At 41.8% G+C, this 14,815-nt stretch overlaps 1 protein-coding gene across 1 annotated transcript; it reads right to left on the bottom strand.

Moving 5' to 3' along the window:
* Positions 1-3,726: 3,726 nt before the first annotated feature.
* On the bottom strand, positions 3,727-10,192 carry LOC143989131 (olfactory receptor 5AP2-like). The gene is made up of 2 exons (XM_077489154.1): positions 10,101-10,192; positions 3,727-5,897 (listed from the first exon to the last, which is right to left on the bottom strand). The coding sequence occupies exon 2, from the start codon at positions 5,887-5,889 to the stop codon at positions 4,972-4,974; it is 918 nt and encodes a 305-aa protein (XP_077345280.1). The 5' UTR covers positions 5,890-5,897; positions 10,101-10,192; the 3' UTR covers positions 3,727-4,971.
* Between the last annotated feature and the right edge of the window lie 4,623 nt (positions 10,193-14,815).

Genomic DNA, 14,815 nt, shown 5'->3' with positions numbered 1-14,815 from the left:
CGGTAGCTAATGTAAACAAGCCCTGCTTGTTTACAATAGCATCTCCCCGTTTTTCCTCCCCGTGAGGCGATCGCGGGTATCCCCACGATGATGGAGTCTGCGTAATCCGTGACCCGACTCACGGAGCTTGCCACGGACGTATGCACCCACTGGTCAAGTCTTAAAGGGCACCGTACAAGTACATGATTCCTTCTGTACGAGCCCTTCTGCCGACGTATATCGGCGTGAGGCAGTCGGCAAGCAGTTAAACAATTTTTTAAACAATTTTTTTTTCTCTCCCATGTTAAATATTTTGTTATGAAATGTAACCCTATAGATTACCCTTGGCTGAGACTCAATAGTGGCACGATCCAACTTTCTCACTGGCTATCCTCGCTGGATCTGACTTCCAGCAAGAATTAGCCCTTGTGGTGCCCAGTGACGGGTGATTAAAGGTACTGAGGTGGTAGCTGAGCATCTCATGTTTTAGAAGACTAGGTGAGCACCTTATGATATATATATATATTATATGCTATGTATGAAATAATAATTGTCAATGTATGTAAAATGTATATATTTATAATATATTAATGAATTGCTATATGTTTCATATAACGCAGATGGATACTTTTGTTGAAATGCAGAGCCCTGATGAAGCGGTTTTGTGAAACATGTTGGCTAATTCTCCATTATGAATCATCTGGTCTCCACATATCCACCTGCGGTCTTTAATGTATATTATGGATGTGTCTTTATATATTATCAATAAAAGTATATCTTTTTATTATATTGTTAGTGTTGGTGCTGACCTTATCTGCAGACACTACATTTCAATTTAAACATCCCACTTTACGTGAATGAGCGGTGTCTCTTTCTTTTTAGTTTTTCTTCTTCTTGTACTCCGTACACAGACCCCCCTAAATCCTGCACTCTGTACACAGCTCACCTCTCAATCTTGCACTCCGTACACAGCTCATCCCTATATTCTGCACTCTATACACAGATCACCCCTCAATCCTGCACTCCGTACACAGATCACCCATAAATCCTACACTCCGTACACAGATCCTCCCTAAATCCTGAACTCCGTACACAGATCCCTCCTAAATCCTTCACTCTGTACACAGCTCACCCCTAAACTCTGCACTCTATACACAGCTCACCCCTCAATCCTGCACTCTGTACACAGCTCTCCCCTCAATCCTGCACTCCATACACAGATCACCCATAAATCCTGTACTCCGTACACAGATCCCCCCTAAATCCTGCACTCTGTACACAGCTCACCCCTCAGTCCTGCACTCTGTACACAGATCATCCATAAATCCTGCACTCTGTACACAGATCACCCATATATCCTGCACTCTGTACACAGATCACCCATAAATCCTGCACTCCATACACAGATCCCCCTAAATCCTGCACTGCGTACACAGCTCCCCCCTAAACTTGGCACTCTATACACAGCTCACCCCTCAATCCTGCACTCTGTACACAGCTCACCCCTCAATCCTGCACTCTGTACACAGCTCAACCCTTAATCCTGCCCTCTGTACACAGCTCACTTCTCAATCCTGCACCCTGTATATAGCTCGCTCCTAAATCCTGCACCCTGTATATAGCTCACCCCTAAATCCTGCACTCTGTACATAGCTCACCCCTAAATCCTGCACTCCGTACACAGCTCACCCCTAAATCCTGCACTCTGTACCAATCTCACCAAGCTGGACCTTGCCGGTAAGAAGAATCACACACGCATGCGTGGGAGTGACGTCATCGCGGCTCCAGACACTCACAGTGCCAGAGCCACGAACCCGGAAGAAACTCAGAGGGCAAGATGTCAGCTCCCTCAGTGTGGACTGGGCTGCTATATGGGGGGCTTCAATCTGAGCTAAGTATTTCATAGTGAACTAGGATGCGGTGCATATTAGCTCATTATGCCTTTGTCTTGCAGGGTTTTTTTTTTTTTTTTTTAGATGTGCGGGTATACAACAGCTTAATATTAATATTAAAAGTATATTGACACAATTCACTTCTTCCCAGAAATGTGAAACGATCACCTTAAATCAAAAACAGGTGTTCGTGTAATCCACCACCAGTGCTCATTAGCAGCTCACCTCCAGATTTGACTCCTGTTTTACCAGAGAGCATGCAGTTCCCCTTGAGGGCTATATGGACATCTGTGTGGATGGATGGATATCCTTAAGGCCCCTTTCACACTGTGGGACCGTTCAGGTCCGCCTGTCAGTTTTGACGGTGGACCTGAACGGGCGCTCCATGCTAGTCTATGGAACAACATGTCCGATGACATCGGACCCGGTCCGATCTGCTAAAAGCAGACGGATGGCCCTACGTTTGGATCTATCGCTGGCGGATCAAGTGAGATCGGATGAAAACGGACATGCTGTCCGTTTTCTTCCGATCTCTCCATAGAAATCAGCTCAGTGAGCAGAGAGGGACCTGTCATCTCCCACTGAGCTGACAGACAGAGGTGGACTCCATGGAAGCAAGAAACTCATGAGAATGATGCCTATAGCTTTCAAAGCTCAACTCTCTCCTTTGTGGGATGTTCACATGTAATACTGGCCATTTAAAATAGAAAACATACCATCTAGTGTTCGCTGTAAAAATCTATTTTATTGCCATAAAATCTTAGTGGTTCACACACATAAAAGGCATTAAAAGCCATGCCAGATGAAAATTGCATGTAAATTGCATGTAAAATCCACCATATGCATTGTGTCCTCGTGTGGACTTCTTCAGTGGGGTCATATGCATGTATAATAAAGTGCTACCTGTTTATGTACACGGTGACTGGATTTACATATTGACTTTATGGATGTATAATATATATTCACAATTTATTTAGTTTTTAATGTATGGATGATTAATTATTTTGTCACACATTGGGCTAGCACCTTGCCTTATTTTAGTTCTGTTCCTAAGTGTTAGTCTGGTACTTAAATGTTCAGCTGTCTTGATATAGTTACTTTATACTAGGTGGAGTTGATGCCCGCTCATGTTTTTTCTATTGGTTTTTACCTGATGATCCTGGTGATAATTTTCAACTTCCTTCAAGAGACCAAGCCATCCAACAAGAATGGATGTTATATGTTTGAGACTGATCATTTATCACTGTCAGGGTTCTTACAGTGGTCAGCTTTTATTCATTTAGTTAAACCCATAAGGAAAAAAATAATGTTTCTGAAACCCCTTAAAAATGTGAGGCAATGGCAATCACTCATTGTTCAGCACAGCTATGTAGCCTTGCTGACCATTGACAAGCACATCTGAGACTTCTTCCTCTGATAAGGTGTCTAAGAAAAAATAAACAGCTCTCATCAGTCAATACGGTCACCTGGTTGGGCTAAAGAGCACTAGCCATTGCAAGCATGGCAACGTGGGGTATAACTGCTTTTACGTGCAGTGGTGTATTGAGGGCTGACCAGGATATTTGGAGTTATATAACTTTTTGTGAAAAGGTGAATTTACCCTATAGGTCATGGGCTGCATAAAACAAATTTTTTTTTTTTTTTTTTACTTTCGGGTTACTTTAACTGACATCATATACAGATCAAATTTCACCTCTGTGATTTGCAGGTGAATGCACAGAGTAAATACAAAAGTAAAGATAATAATAATGTCAATTTAGAATGTCTGATCTCATGTCTGAACAATATTTATAAATAGTCAGATGGTCCATTTTTTGCATAGCAATGGCTGTAATGCTGCGTACACATGCACAAACATTCTGACAACAAATCACGGCTTTTTTCAGACGGATGTTGGCTCCAACTTGTTTTGCCTACACACGGTCGCACAAATGTTGTCGGAAATTCCGAAGGTCAAGAACGTGGTGATGTACAAGACATTCGACGAGCCGAGAAAAATGAAGTTCAATAGCCAGTGCAGCTCTTCTGCTTGATTCCGAGCATGCGTGGAATTTTATGCATCGGAATTGTGTACACACAATCGGAATTTCCGACAACAAGTTTTGTTGTTGGAAAATTTGAGAATCAGCTCTCAAATTTTTGTTGTCGGGAATTCTGACAGCAAATGTCCGATGGAGCCTATACACGGTTGGAATTTCCAACAACAAGCTCCCATCGAACATTTTTTGTCGGAAATTCCAACCGTGTGTACGCGCCATTAGTGTTGCTATATTTACACATCAACTTCCAGCTGGGGAGATGGAGGAATGGCAGCTGTAGAGAAATGCAGGGTGTTTTATACATGCCCTATGTACTTTATTTATGTTTTTTTGGGCATGTATTGCATGTCCAAATCAACAACTGTTTACATTTTAGCTGAGCTATTGGGCTTTGTAAACAATTTTTTTTTCAGCAGAACATAGAGAAACTAGAAAATGTGAAAAGGAACCTAACACTCCACCTTGGGGTAGAAAATAAGAATGCCTTATATTAACATGACCCTGTAACCACCTGGTCACTTCTCCACATAAGGCAGACTGTAAAAGTCTGAAAAGTTTTGAAAAGCCCCTTTGCTGCTCCATGTTGCTGCTTGTATTCAACCCATTTGTGTTTGCTTCTTTTTTGTACATGCAAATAATGTATAGCTTCACAGAAAACGTTTTGTCTTGCATTCATCTTTTTGGAAAAAGTGAATAATCTCTTATACTTACCCTGCCTAACCTGCCAAACATTCTGTGTGCCACTAGATGGTACAGCAAATCCTATAGAATAAAATCACAGTAAGAAATACATTTGTCAAAAAAAAACCAAAAAATAAGTATACTTGTGAGAAAGGACCCATAAACCTGTACAAATTTATTAGGTTGCCGGTCATTTTCTACTTTGTGTATTGGCAATTCCATTCACTGCATCACATTTAAAATTGCAACTGGAACTAGAGCCTCTTCTGGTGTGCAAAATCCCATTATCACTCCTAACTGTAAAACGTGATAGAACTTAAACTTAGAACATTGAACCAATTTTATCTTCAGCAAGTTGACCTAATCAATTGCAAATACTTCTAAACTTTTATCAGTGACTTCATGGCTTTTTGAACATCTTTATTCCTCAGGCTGTAGATCAAGGGGTTGATCATCGGGGTGATGACCGTGTAAAATACTGCCACCTTTTTGTCTGTGTCCTCTGTGACTGCATTTTCAGGTTTACCGTACACAAATATGGATGTCCCATAGAAAATTACCACCACCACAAGGTGGGAAATACATGTGGAAAATGCTTTGTTCTTTCCCAAACTAATTGTCATGACAGCAGTTATGATTCGGATGTATGAAATAAGGATTAATGAAAGTGGAATGAAAAGCATGATGGGCAAGAAAACCAGTATTAAGTTCTTGATGGCTGAGGTGTCACTGCAAGAGAGCTGAAGCAATAGAGGGAGCTCACAGAAAAAGTGGTTCATGGTGTTAGGGCCACAGTATATTAGACTGAATGTTAAATATGTTTCAAAAGATGCAGCAAAGCAACCACTCAACAATGACATGCCGATCATCCGAAAACAAACAGTTGTGTTCATGATCATATTGTAATGCAGAGGGATGCAGATAGCAACATATCGGTCATAGGCCATGAATGCCAGAAGCAGACACTCAGTTTGCCCCATAGTCAGGGTAATGCAGAACTGGATAGCACAACCAGGGAAAGAAATACTCTTTTTAGTTGAAAGAAAATTTGCTAAAGTTTTGGGTACAACGGAGGAAGTCCAGCAGATGTCCAAGAAAGAGAGACTAGACAAGAAGAAGTACATGGAGGTGTGCAAATGTTTGTCAGTCCTCACAGCCAGAAGGAGAAGGAGATTCCCAGTCAATGAGGTCAGGTAAACTATCAGAAATATATGAAACAACAAAACCTGTACTAAAGGATTCATCGAGAGTCCAAGAAGAATGAACTCAGTGACAGTGCTTTGGTTTTGGGTGTACATATCAACCACTACAAATTGTGATGAAGAAATATTTTTAGATTATATAAAGTCATCATATGTGATAATATACATTGTACATGCTAAATCTGCCATTTTCATTTCCCGTTACATAGATAAGAAACCTTTAATAGGGATGGGCTGATATGCACCAAAAGATACCGAACAGGCAAACAATTCGGCAGAACATACTAACACCATTAAAGTCTATGGGACACGAATATGAATAATCAAAAGTGCTAATTTTAAAAGCTTATATGCAAGTTATTGTCATAAAAAGTGTTTGGGGACCCGGGTCCTGCCCCAGGGGACATGTATCAATGCAACATTTTTTTTAAAAACAGCCGCTTTTTTGGGAGCAGTGATTTTTTTAATGCTTAAAGTGAAACAATAAAAATGAAATATTCCTTTAAATATTGTGCCCCGAGGGTGTCTATAGTATGCCTGTAAAGTGGCCCATTTTTCTTGTGTTTTGAACAGTACCACTGCAAAATTAAATTTCTAAAGGAAAAATTGTCATTTAAAACTGATTGTGGCTGTAATGAATTGTTGGGTCTCGGCAATATAGATAAAACTCATTGAAAAAAAGAGCCCCCCCCCCAGTCCATTACCAGGACCTTTGGGTCTGGTGAAGAATAAATGTTATACCTTCACCATCACCCCATCCTTTGTAACCAGATGTCTTTCCTCATTGTTTTTGGGGCCAATATGGTCTGTCCTACCCTTTTTACTGTTTACATACTTAAAGAATTTCTTGGGATTTTTTTTGCTCTCCTCCACTATGTGTCTTTCATGTTCTATCTTAGCCACCCTAATTGCACTCTTAAATAACTTAATGCATTCTTTATGTATGAATGCTGATGATGATCCCTCAGACTTGGAGTTAAGCCATCCAGGACTTTTGTTCACTCTTTTAAATTTATTACCCAATGTGATGCACTGGCTAATGCCCTTATTTAATATGCTCTTAAAGCAAATCCATCTCTCCTCTGTGTTCTTTGTTCCTAAGATTTTATCCCAATTTTTGCCTTCTAGCACGGTTCGTAGTTTAGAGAAGTTGGTTCTTTTGAAATATGGTGTCTTTGTATTACCCTTATGTTTCCTATTTGTGTTATTTATACTGACGCCAATTGACCTGTGATTGCTGTTTCCTAAATTGCCCCGTGTTTCCACATCTGCGATCAGGTCTGTATTGTTGGTAATCAGTAGATCTAGTAATGCGTTATTTCTAGTTGGTGCATCTACCATCTGACCCATGAAATTGTCCTGCCAGACATTTAGGAATTGGCGAGCCTTAGACGAATGCATGGTTCCCTCTGCCCAGTCTATTTCTGGATAACTAAAATCCCCCATTATGATAACATTTCCCATTCTTGCTGCTAATCCAAATTGTCTGATTGTCTGTCTCCCCCTCCTCCCTCAGGTTAGGGGGCCTATAGCATACTCCCAGTATTATTTTCCCCTTAGCTTCATCCCTTTGGAGCGCTAGTATTCCACCCTCTACCTAGCTCCCTTAGAGATGTCATCTCTCACATTCACTTGTACATTATTCTTGATATATAGACATACCCTTCCCCTTTTTTACCATCTCTATCACTGCGACAAAGGAAATACCCTTGAATGCTTGCCAGCCAATCTTTAGAGCTGTTGAGCCAGGTCTTTGAAATTCCCACAAAATCAAAATCCTCCTCGTACAACAGTATCTCTACCACACCCATTTTGCCCGAAAGGCTCCTGGCATTGATGAACATGCCATGTAGTTTAGATGGTCGCCTACAAAGTACTGCACTGGTGACCATATGTAAAAAAATGCTTTGTGAAAAAAACGAACTACATCAGTATGTTACAGATCCTTCATTGTCCATTTTTAGTTCTTTTTTCATATGGAAATCCAGCAAATACTATCTTTTTTGTGCTAGCATGTCAACGGTCACTCACTTCACTGTATGTAGGGAGCCATATTTGTCTATATATATTTTTCTATTCATCTCCATTACATAGAGGGAAGAGAAATAGTGGCTTACAGAAAATAGCTTGGAGCAAAGATAAGATTGTTTGTGCTTTCAGATTTTCTCACAAAAAGTGACAAGGATACTGCAAATCTGACAAGATCAACAGGTTTTGCTGAAAATGTTCATACACTAAATAATAAAAGTAATGGAGCTACCATATATAAGGACTGATAGTTTGCCATATATTACATTTTTATTCTCTGGTTAAGATATAATTTAGCAGAATTAATTTCAAAAATAGCAAGAAAAATATGTCCATGAAAAGATAAAATAACAAAACATCTTTTGCGGCAATATTTACCTTTTAGCCAGAGATTTCCAAAGTAATACTTTTTTTTCTGCCTTTAAATGTCCTAAGTGATGGTGCATGCCCTCCAACCTACTTCTTCTGAGGTCATTCTGGTCCCAGCCCAGCATTTGACTGGACAGTGAAAGTAGAAGCAGCACAGTGAGTCATCTCTTGATCACTGCGATTTATTCCTATTGGCATACTTCTCGTCAGCACTTACACTGATTGGCTACTTGTGTTGCTTCTTCTTCTCACACTCCAGTCCAACAAGAGGCTGATTCTGGGTTAAATCTGGATACTTTAACTACTTGCATTAAAAAAAAAAAATACATTTAATGGCATGCATATTTTTTATTACAGAGCTGCACTCATTTCTGTCATTTACACAAGCTTAGAGTTTAGCTTTAAATGATTCCCTGTGACATAGACAGGTAGAAGCATTTGTTGTGAGGGAATCTTCTTGTTCTTTGCTTGCATTACATTTACTCTGACACCGATCACGACCTTTACCAATGCAGATAGTGAAAGCTTTGTTTAATATTCTCTACAAAAATGAATGACATTTTTGCCTACCACACAGCTTTATAACTATGTTTGGACACCTGTTCTAAAAATAAAAATAAAAATCTATTGAAAATATTTTTTTTTTATAGAATAAAAAAAAAAAAACTTTGAGTTATAATTCTCAGTTAAATACACCTTATTAAGCCTTTCTCATCACAGGAGATGCTCAAGTGTACAAGTACTATATGCTTGTATGTGGGACACATACAGTATAGGCTATCTTATAGTCAAACATTTTATTTACAACAACTAAAATATATGTGATTGAGTTTACATAATATGTGAAATACAGTAATTTTAATAACCAAAAGAGTGATCACATTATGCCTGCATCTGCTGGATGTCAAATTCATTAGACCAGTGAAATAAAAAAAATTAAAAATAAAAATAAATAGTCCAAAATAAAGTTCATCAGAAAAAAATCCAAGTAAGAATTCACTCCGTTTATGCTGCATTTAGACCCCTTTCACACTGGGGAATTTTTCAGGTGCTTTAGCCCTAAAAATAGCACCTGTAAAGGACCTGAAAAATGCCTCATCTGCAGTCCCAGTGTGAAAGCCTGAGTGCTTTTACACTGGGAAGGTGCACTTGCAGGACATTAGAAAAAGTCCTGCAAGCAGCAGTGTATACACCGCTCCTCCACCGCCCCTGGCCATTGAAATGAATGTGCAGCGCTGCCGAAGCGCCTGCAAATCACTTTGGCAGCATTGCTACATGGGTGCTTTTAACCCTTCTTAACCCCTTCTAGGGGGTTAAAAGTTCCCCGCTCCCGTTCGAATAGCGGTGCCAAAGCACCGTTTTAACAGCGGTAAATTTAGTGCCGCTTTGGCGCTACCGCCCAGTGTGAAAGGGTTCTTAAGTGAGCCTGTCCTTCTGGTGCAATACAGCCAAACTAGAACAAACTCAATTTTTTTCTGAGGAACTTTATTTTGGACTACTTATCTATTTATTTATTTAAATATATATTTATTAATTTATTTGTTATATTTTGCTAGTCTGGTGAATTTGACATCCAGCAGGTGCATGCATAATGTGATCACTCTTTTAATTATTCAAATAACTGTATTTTACATATTGTTTGATTTAATTGACTTATATTTCATGGTATTTAGAGTGCTTCAATTTATATGATTTAAAAAAAATATATAAAGCAAACGAATACACGTTGCATTTAAGCCATTTTATAAGCTACATCATAGCACTATATGACAGTTGATCAAATTAGTTGCAATGCTTATTTAAAATTACCTGAAGATATTTTATTGTGAATAATACAGTATTAGTGAAAAACTGTCTTTCAGTATTTTAGAAATAGATAAAAAAAAATTAAACAAAATTCTTACATTTACCTTTATATTAAGCTTACTTCCCTTTTACCAGAAACGATAAGTAAAACAACGATAATAATAATTCCAATAATATGCTGGTCTGCAGATTGCACCATAGTGCAACAATACATGGATTAAACAGGTTTTTATTCTTGTATTCAGTGTCTCATGAGTGTGTTTCTTAGTTCCCCAAAGTCTTTTTTTCTCCTTGTAGAATATTTTTGTTTTCTTATTGTTAACATGTATTATAAAATTTACAAATTGTAGCAATGTCTTAAACGTTATCATTGATAAAGTTAGCTTTTTTTTTCCCTGTGAAAGGCATTTAAAAGTATATTGAAATGGGGGGCGTGGCCTGCTGCGGACCGGGATGGCTGCCTGAGATCCGAGCTCCGCTCCACGGCCTGGATATCGGCAACACGCAGTGACTTTCCTCTCCCCAGCCCACACCACCGGAGCGGGGAAGGAACAGGGACGAACGGGGCATGTCGAAATCGCGGTATAATCCGCCCAAACCCCGCCGCTTAACGGATTTTTATCCGTCAGCCGCCGCTATGCAGAAGACCCAAGATGGCGCCGACCTTCTCAACCCGCCGCACGCTGCCTCTGCAGCCTCGCTGGGCCATCACACCGCGCTGCACTCAGCACAGGAGGACGCTCCAGAGGCCTGCAGGGACATCATGGACACTCTTCCTCCTCCGGTGGAGTCCCCAGGAGACCTCATGGCTGACAGAGGTAAGAGACTGGCTACCTCCCCAGCACATTCCCCAAACAAAGCTCCACATGCCAAAAAGCAGCTTTGGTCTGCAGTTGTGGCCGGGACTCAGACTTCTTGTCCTACCCCCTCATTGGCGGCCATGCCTGCCTCAGACAGTACAGTGTCTGAATCCACATTGAAAAACATGCTACTTACCTTGCAGCAAGACCTACACAGGGAGCTACAGATCTCCATCTCCCAGATGCATGACCGCATTGATTGCATTGAGGAACGCACTGACGCTCTTGAAGAAAATCTTCAAGATTACTCTAAAGCACACAACGAAATGCTAGATGTGCAAGACCACCATACGGAAGAACTCCGACACATAAAAATGAAACTGGCCGATTTGGAAGACCGCTCCAGACGAAATAATACTAAATTTAGAGGCATTCCCGAATCGGTCATGCCATGCGACCTGACCCCATACTTGCAACAACTCATCTCGTCCTTACTTCCTCGCCTGACCGCACGAGACATGCTCATAGATCGTGCCCATAGAATTGCAAAACCATCACGTCTCCCAGATGACGTCCCCAGGGATGTTCTGGCTCGTATACATTTCTTCCAGGTCAAGGAACAAATACTCTCTTCCGCAAGGAACCTGAAGTCCCTACCGGCCCCCTACGCTTCCATTAAGCTCTTCACTGACCTGTCACCAGCCACAATGGAGATGCGCAGGGCCTTCTCCCCGGTAACCTCCATCCTCCAACAGAAAAACATAACATACAAATGGGGCTTCCCTACCAAGTTGCTGGTCACCCACCAGCAGAAAATCGTTCCAATTCTTAACCCGAAAGATGGATATAAAAAATTGACCAATTTGGGCTTCCTCCCTCTGCCCCCGGTGGACACAAACCAATCTAACCCTTCCGGCCCACCTTCTGGACCCACCAGACGTGCCGTGACCAAAATGGCGGAAAAAACCTGACTTTGCTACTACCCCAGTTCCCCTAGAGCTGTTATATCCAGCCTGGACACTATACCTTCTGTTTCTTCCCTCCAACCCCCTGGTTATTAGTGTGCTGTGCACGCTTTTTTTGTGATATTTCTCACTGTTATACGTTGTTATATCTTGTTATATACCAGTTCATTAACATCTTTATTTTATTTATTTTTTTTATTTTTTTTTATCGTTTGTGATTGTTTCTTGCCTACTCAACCTTTCTGTTCTTCAGGCTTGGTATTCATTGGTAGGGGTGGTCTCTCTCCGCTTGCTTGCATCTCCCTGGCCTAACTCTTGTCATGTCTCTCACGATCACCTCACTAAATGTTAAAGGCCTAAATTCTCCTTTTAAGCGTAATTTACTATGGAAGGAAGCACTGGGTCATCACGCAGATGTCCTTTGCGTCCAAGAGACACATTTCTCTAACTCCAAGCCACCCCAGTGTAGCAACAAAAAATACCCCCACTGCTTTTTCGCTAACGCCCCGAAAAAGAAAAGGGGAGTTATGATCGCTGTGAGCGCTAGCGTCAACTTCACGCTACACCACTGTGAGTGCGATGAGGATGGCAGGTTCATCATCCTCTCAGCCACCTTTGACGGGCGCCCTCTTACTCTAGTCAATATCTATGCCCCTAATGGTGCCCAGAAGAAGTTTTACTCCACCCTCCTCTCTAAAATAGCACCCTACAGATCTTCCCCTCTGCTCCTCTGCGGAGACTTTAATGAAATTGTTGACCATACACTGGACACAACCAGTCTCACAAGATGCAGGCCCTCAGCTTTGGCCTCTCTCCTCCAACGTGAGGACCTATATGACGCTTGGAGATGCATGCACGATTTAGAGAGAGATTACACCTTCTTTTCCCCTCCCCACCAGTCTTACTCTCGTATCGATTTATTTATCGCAGACAAACATTTGCTCCAGTCTATTGAATCCTCCCACATAGGCACGATATCGTGGTCTGACCACGCTCCGGTCACGGTTAAATTGGCTTCCCCTTCTCAAACGCCCAAACACACGGTATGGAGGCTCAACACCTCCCTCCTTAACGATCCTACCTTTGAAAATACGATACGATCCGAGATTGAGACTTATTTCCAACAAAATGTCAACTCAGTTTCTGATCACTCCATAGTATGGCATGCACATAAGGCTTGCCTACGAGGTCTCTTTATTAAACTTGGCTCCCAGGCAAAGAAAAAACACTCACATATGACGGAATCCCTCCTGACTAAAATCAGGTCCCTAGAATTCAACAACAAGAAATCCCCATCGAAGGCCGTCTCCTCGGAACTTAAAAACCTCCGACTCCAGCTCAGTGACCACCTTCGTAAAAACTTTGATTACTACATTAAAAGACTGCGCCTGCTGACCTACTCAGCAGCCAATAAACCAGGGGCCTATATGGCTAGACAATTTAAGAAGCAACTAGCTAACAAGAAAATCACGCACCTCACTAACTCCCAGGGCAGACGCATGACTAACCCGCTAGATATTGCAAATGAATTTGGGCATTTTTATACGAAATTGTACAATCTGTCAGGCTCAGATCCACTTCCACCCCCCTCCCAACACGACATTACCAAATTCTTATCCTCTATCTCCCTCCCTTCTCTATCCCCGACACAACTCAAACAACTGGAAGTTCCTTTTACGCACTCCGAGATCCACAAATTGATCCAAAACCTCCCTCTACATAAAGCTCCAGGCCCCGACGGGCTTCCTAGTGAATACTACAAGCGGTTTTCCTATTAGTCCCTCATTTATGTGACATGTACAATCAGTTCGCCACCACAGGAGTACTGCCGAAAGAATCCCTTGATGCCTTGATAGTCACCATCCCCAAACCAGGTAAACCCCCAGACAATCCAGGCAACTACCGCCCTATCTCCCTTCTCAACACGGACACAAAACTGTATGCTAAATTACTCGCACAACGACTGTCTTCTGTTATTCCCCAACTCATACACCCTGACCAGGTCGGATTTGTACCTGGCAGGCAGACATCCGACGGCACTAGAAGGTTCATCGACTTGATACAGTGGACGGAGCATACTGGAACGCCTTCTCTGCTTCTGGCATTGGACGCAGAGAAGGCGTTCGACAGGGTGTACTGGCCCTATATGGAAGCAGTCCTCCACAAATTTGGAGTGTCTGGCACATTTCATAAAGCGATAATGGGCTTATACTCCCACCCCTCGGCACGCATCTGGACATCAGGAGTAGTCTCCCAACCTTTCCAAATCACCAACGGCACCAGACAAGGGTGTCCGCTATCCCCACTGATTTTCGCCCTAGTGATGGAGCCGTTAGCACAGACGATAAGATCAGACCCAAAGATATCTGGAATAAAAATCGGAGACACTGATCACAAAATTGGCCTCTACGCCGATGATGTGATCATAGCCCTGACTGACCCTCTTTCCTCGCTTCCTGCAGTACACGTAGTTTTGGAACAGTTCAGCAGAATATCCATGTATAAACTGAATCATAGCAAATCCCTCATGCTGAACCTTGGTTTGGACCCGCAAACGTCAAAATCAATCTCTTCCACCTACCCCTTTGCCTGGGCCCGAACTCCTTCCTTCCCTACCTGGGAATTCATTTGACATCTCCTAGCCAACTATTACTTAGAACTAATCTCGAAGACCTCGTGGGCAAGCTTATTAGCCTCATTAAAGACCTGAGCAGATTTCCAGCCTCTTGGGCTGGAAGGATAGCTCAGGCTAAAATGTACCTGCTGCCGCATATCCTATATTTTTTTCGAACCATACCCCTCCCAATGACGCAACACCAACTCAAAAAACTTCAGGGGATTCTTAACGTTTTCATCTGGCAACAGAAACGTCCTAGAGTGAAGAAGTCTATAGTACTGACCCCAGCTCACTCTGGAGGGCTGGGGGCACCTAACGTCCAGGCCTATTACCGAGCCTCCATCCTAGACCAACTGAAAACTTGGTGGTCGGATAACCGTCATTCAAACTGGAAACAGATCGAATCCACCGTACTGGACACAAACACTAAACTTCTA

The sequence above is a fragment of the Lithobates pipiens genome, unplaced genomic scaffold (genome assembly GCF_037356315.1).
Source record: "Lithobates pipiens isolate NorthernLeopardFrog02 unplaced genomic scaffold, aLitPip1_a1.2 Scaffold_18, whole genome shotgun sequence".
NCBI lineage: Eukaryota > Metazoa > Chordata > Amphibia > Anura > Ranidae > Lithobates > Lithobates pipiens.
This window is presented reverse-complemented; position numbering and strand designations above follow the sequence as displayed.

Excerpts from the sequence above, each read along its gene's own strand:
- LOC143989131 (XM_077489154.1), bottom strand. The coding sequence starts at position 5,889 with ATGTACACCCAAAACCAAAGCACTGTCACTGAGTTCATTCTTCTTGGA.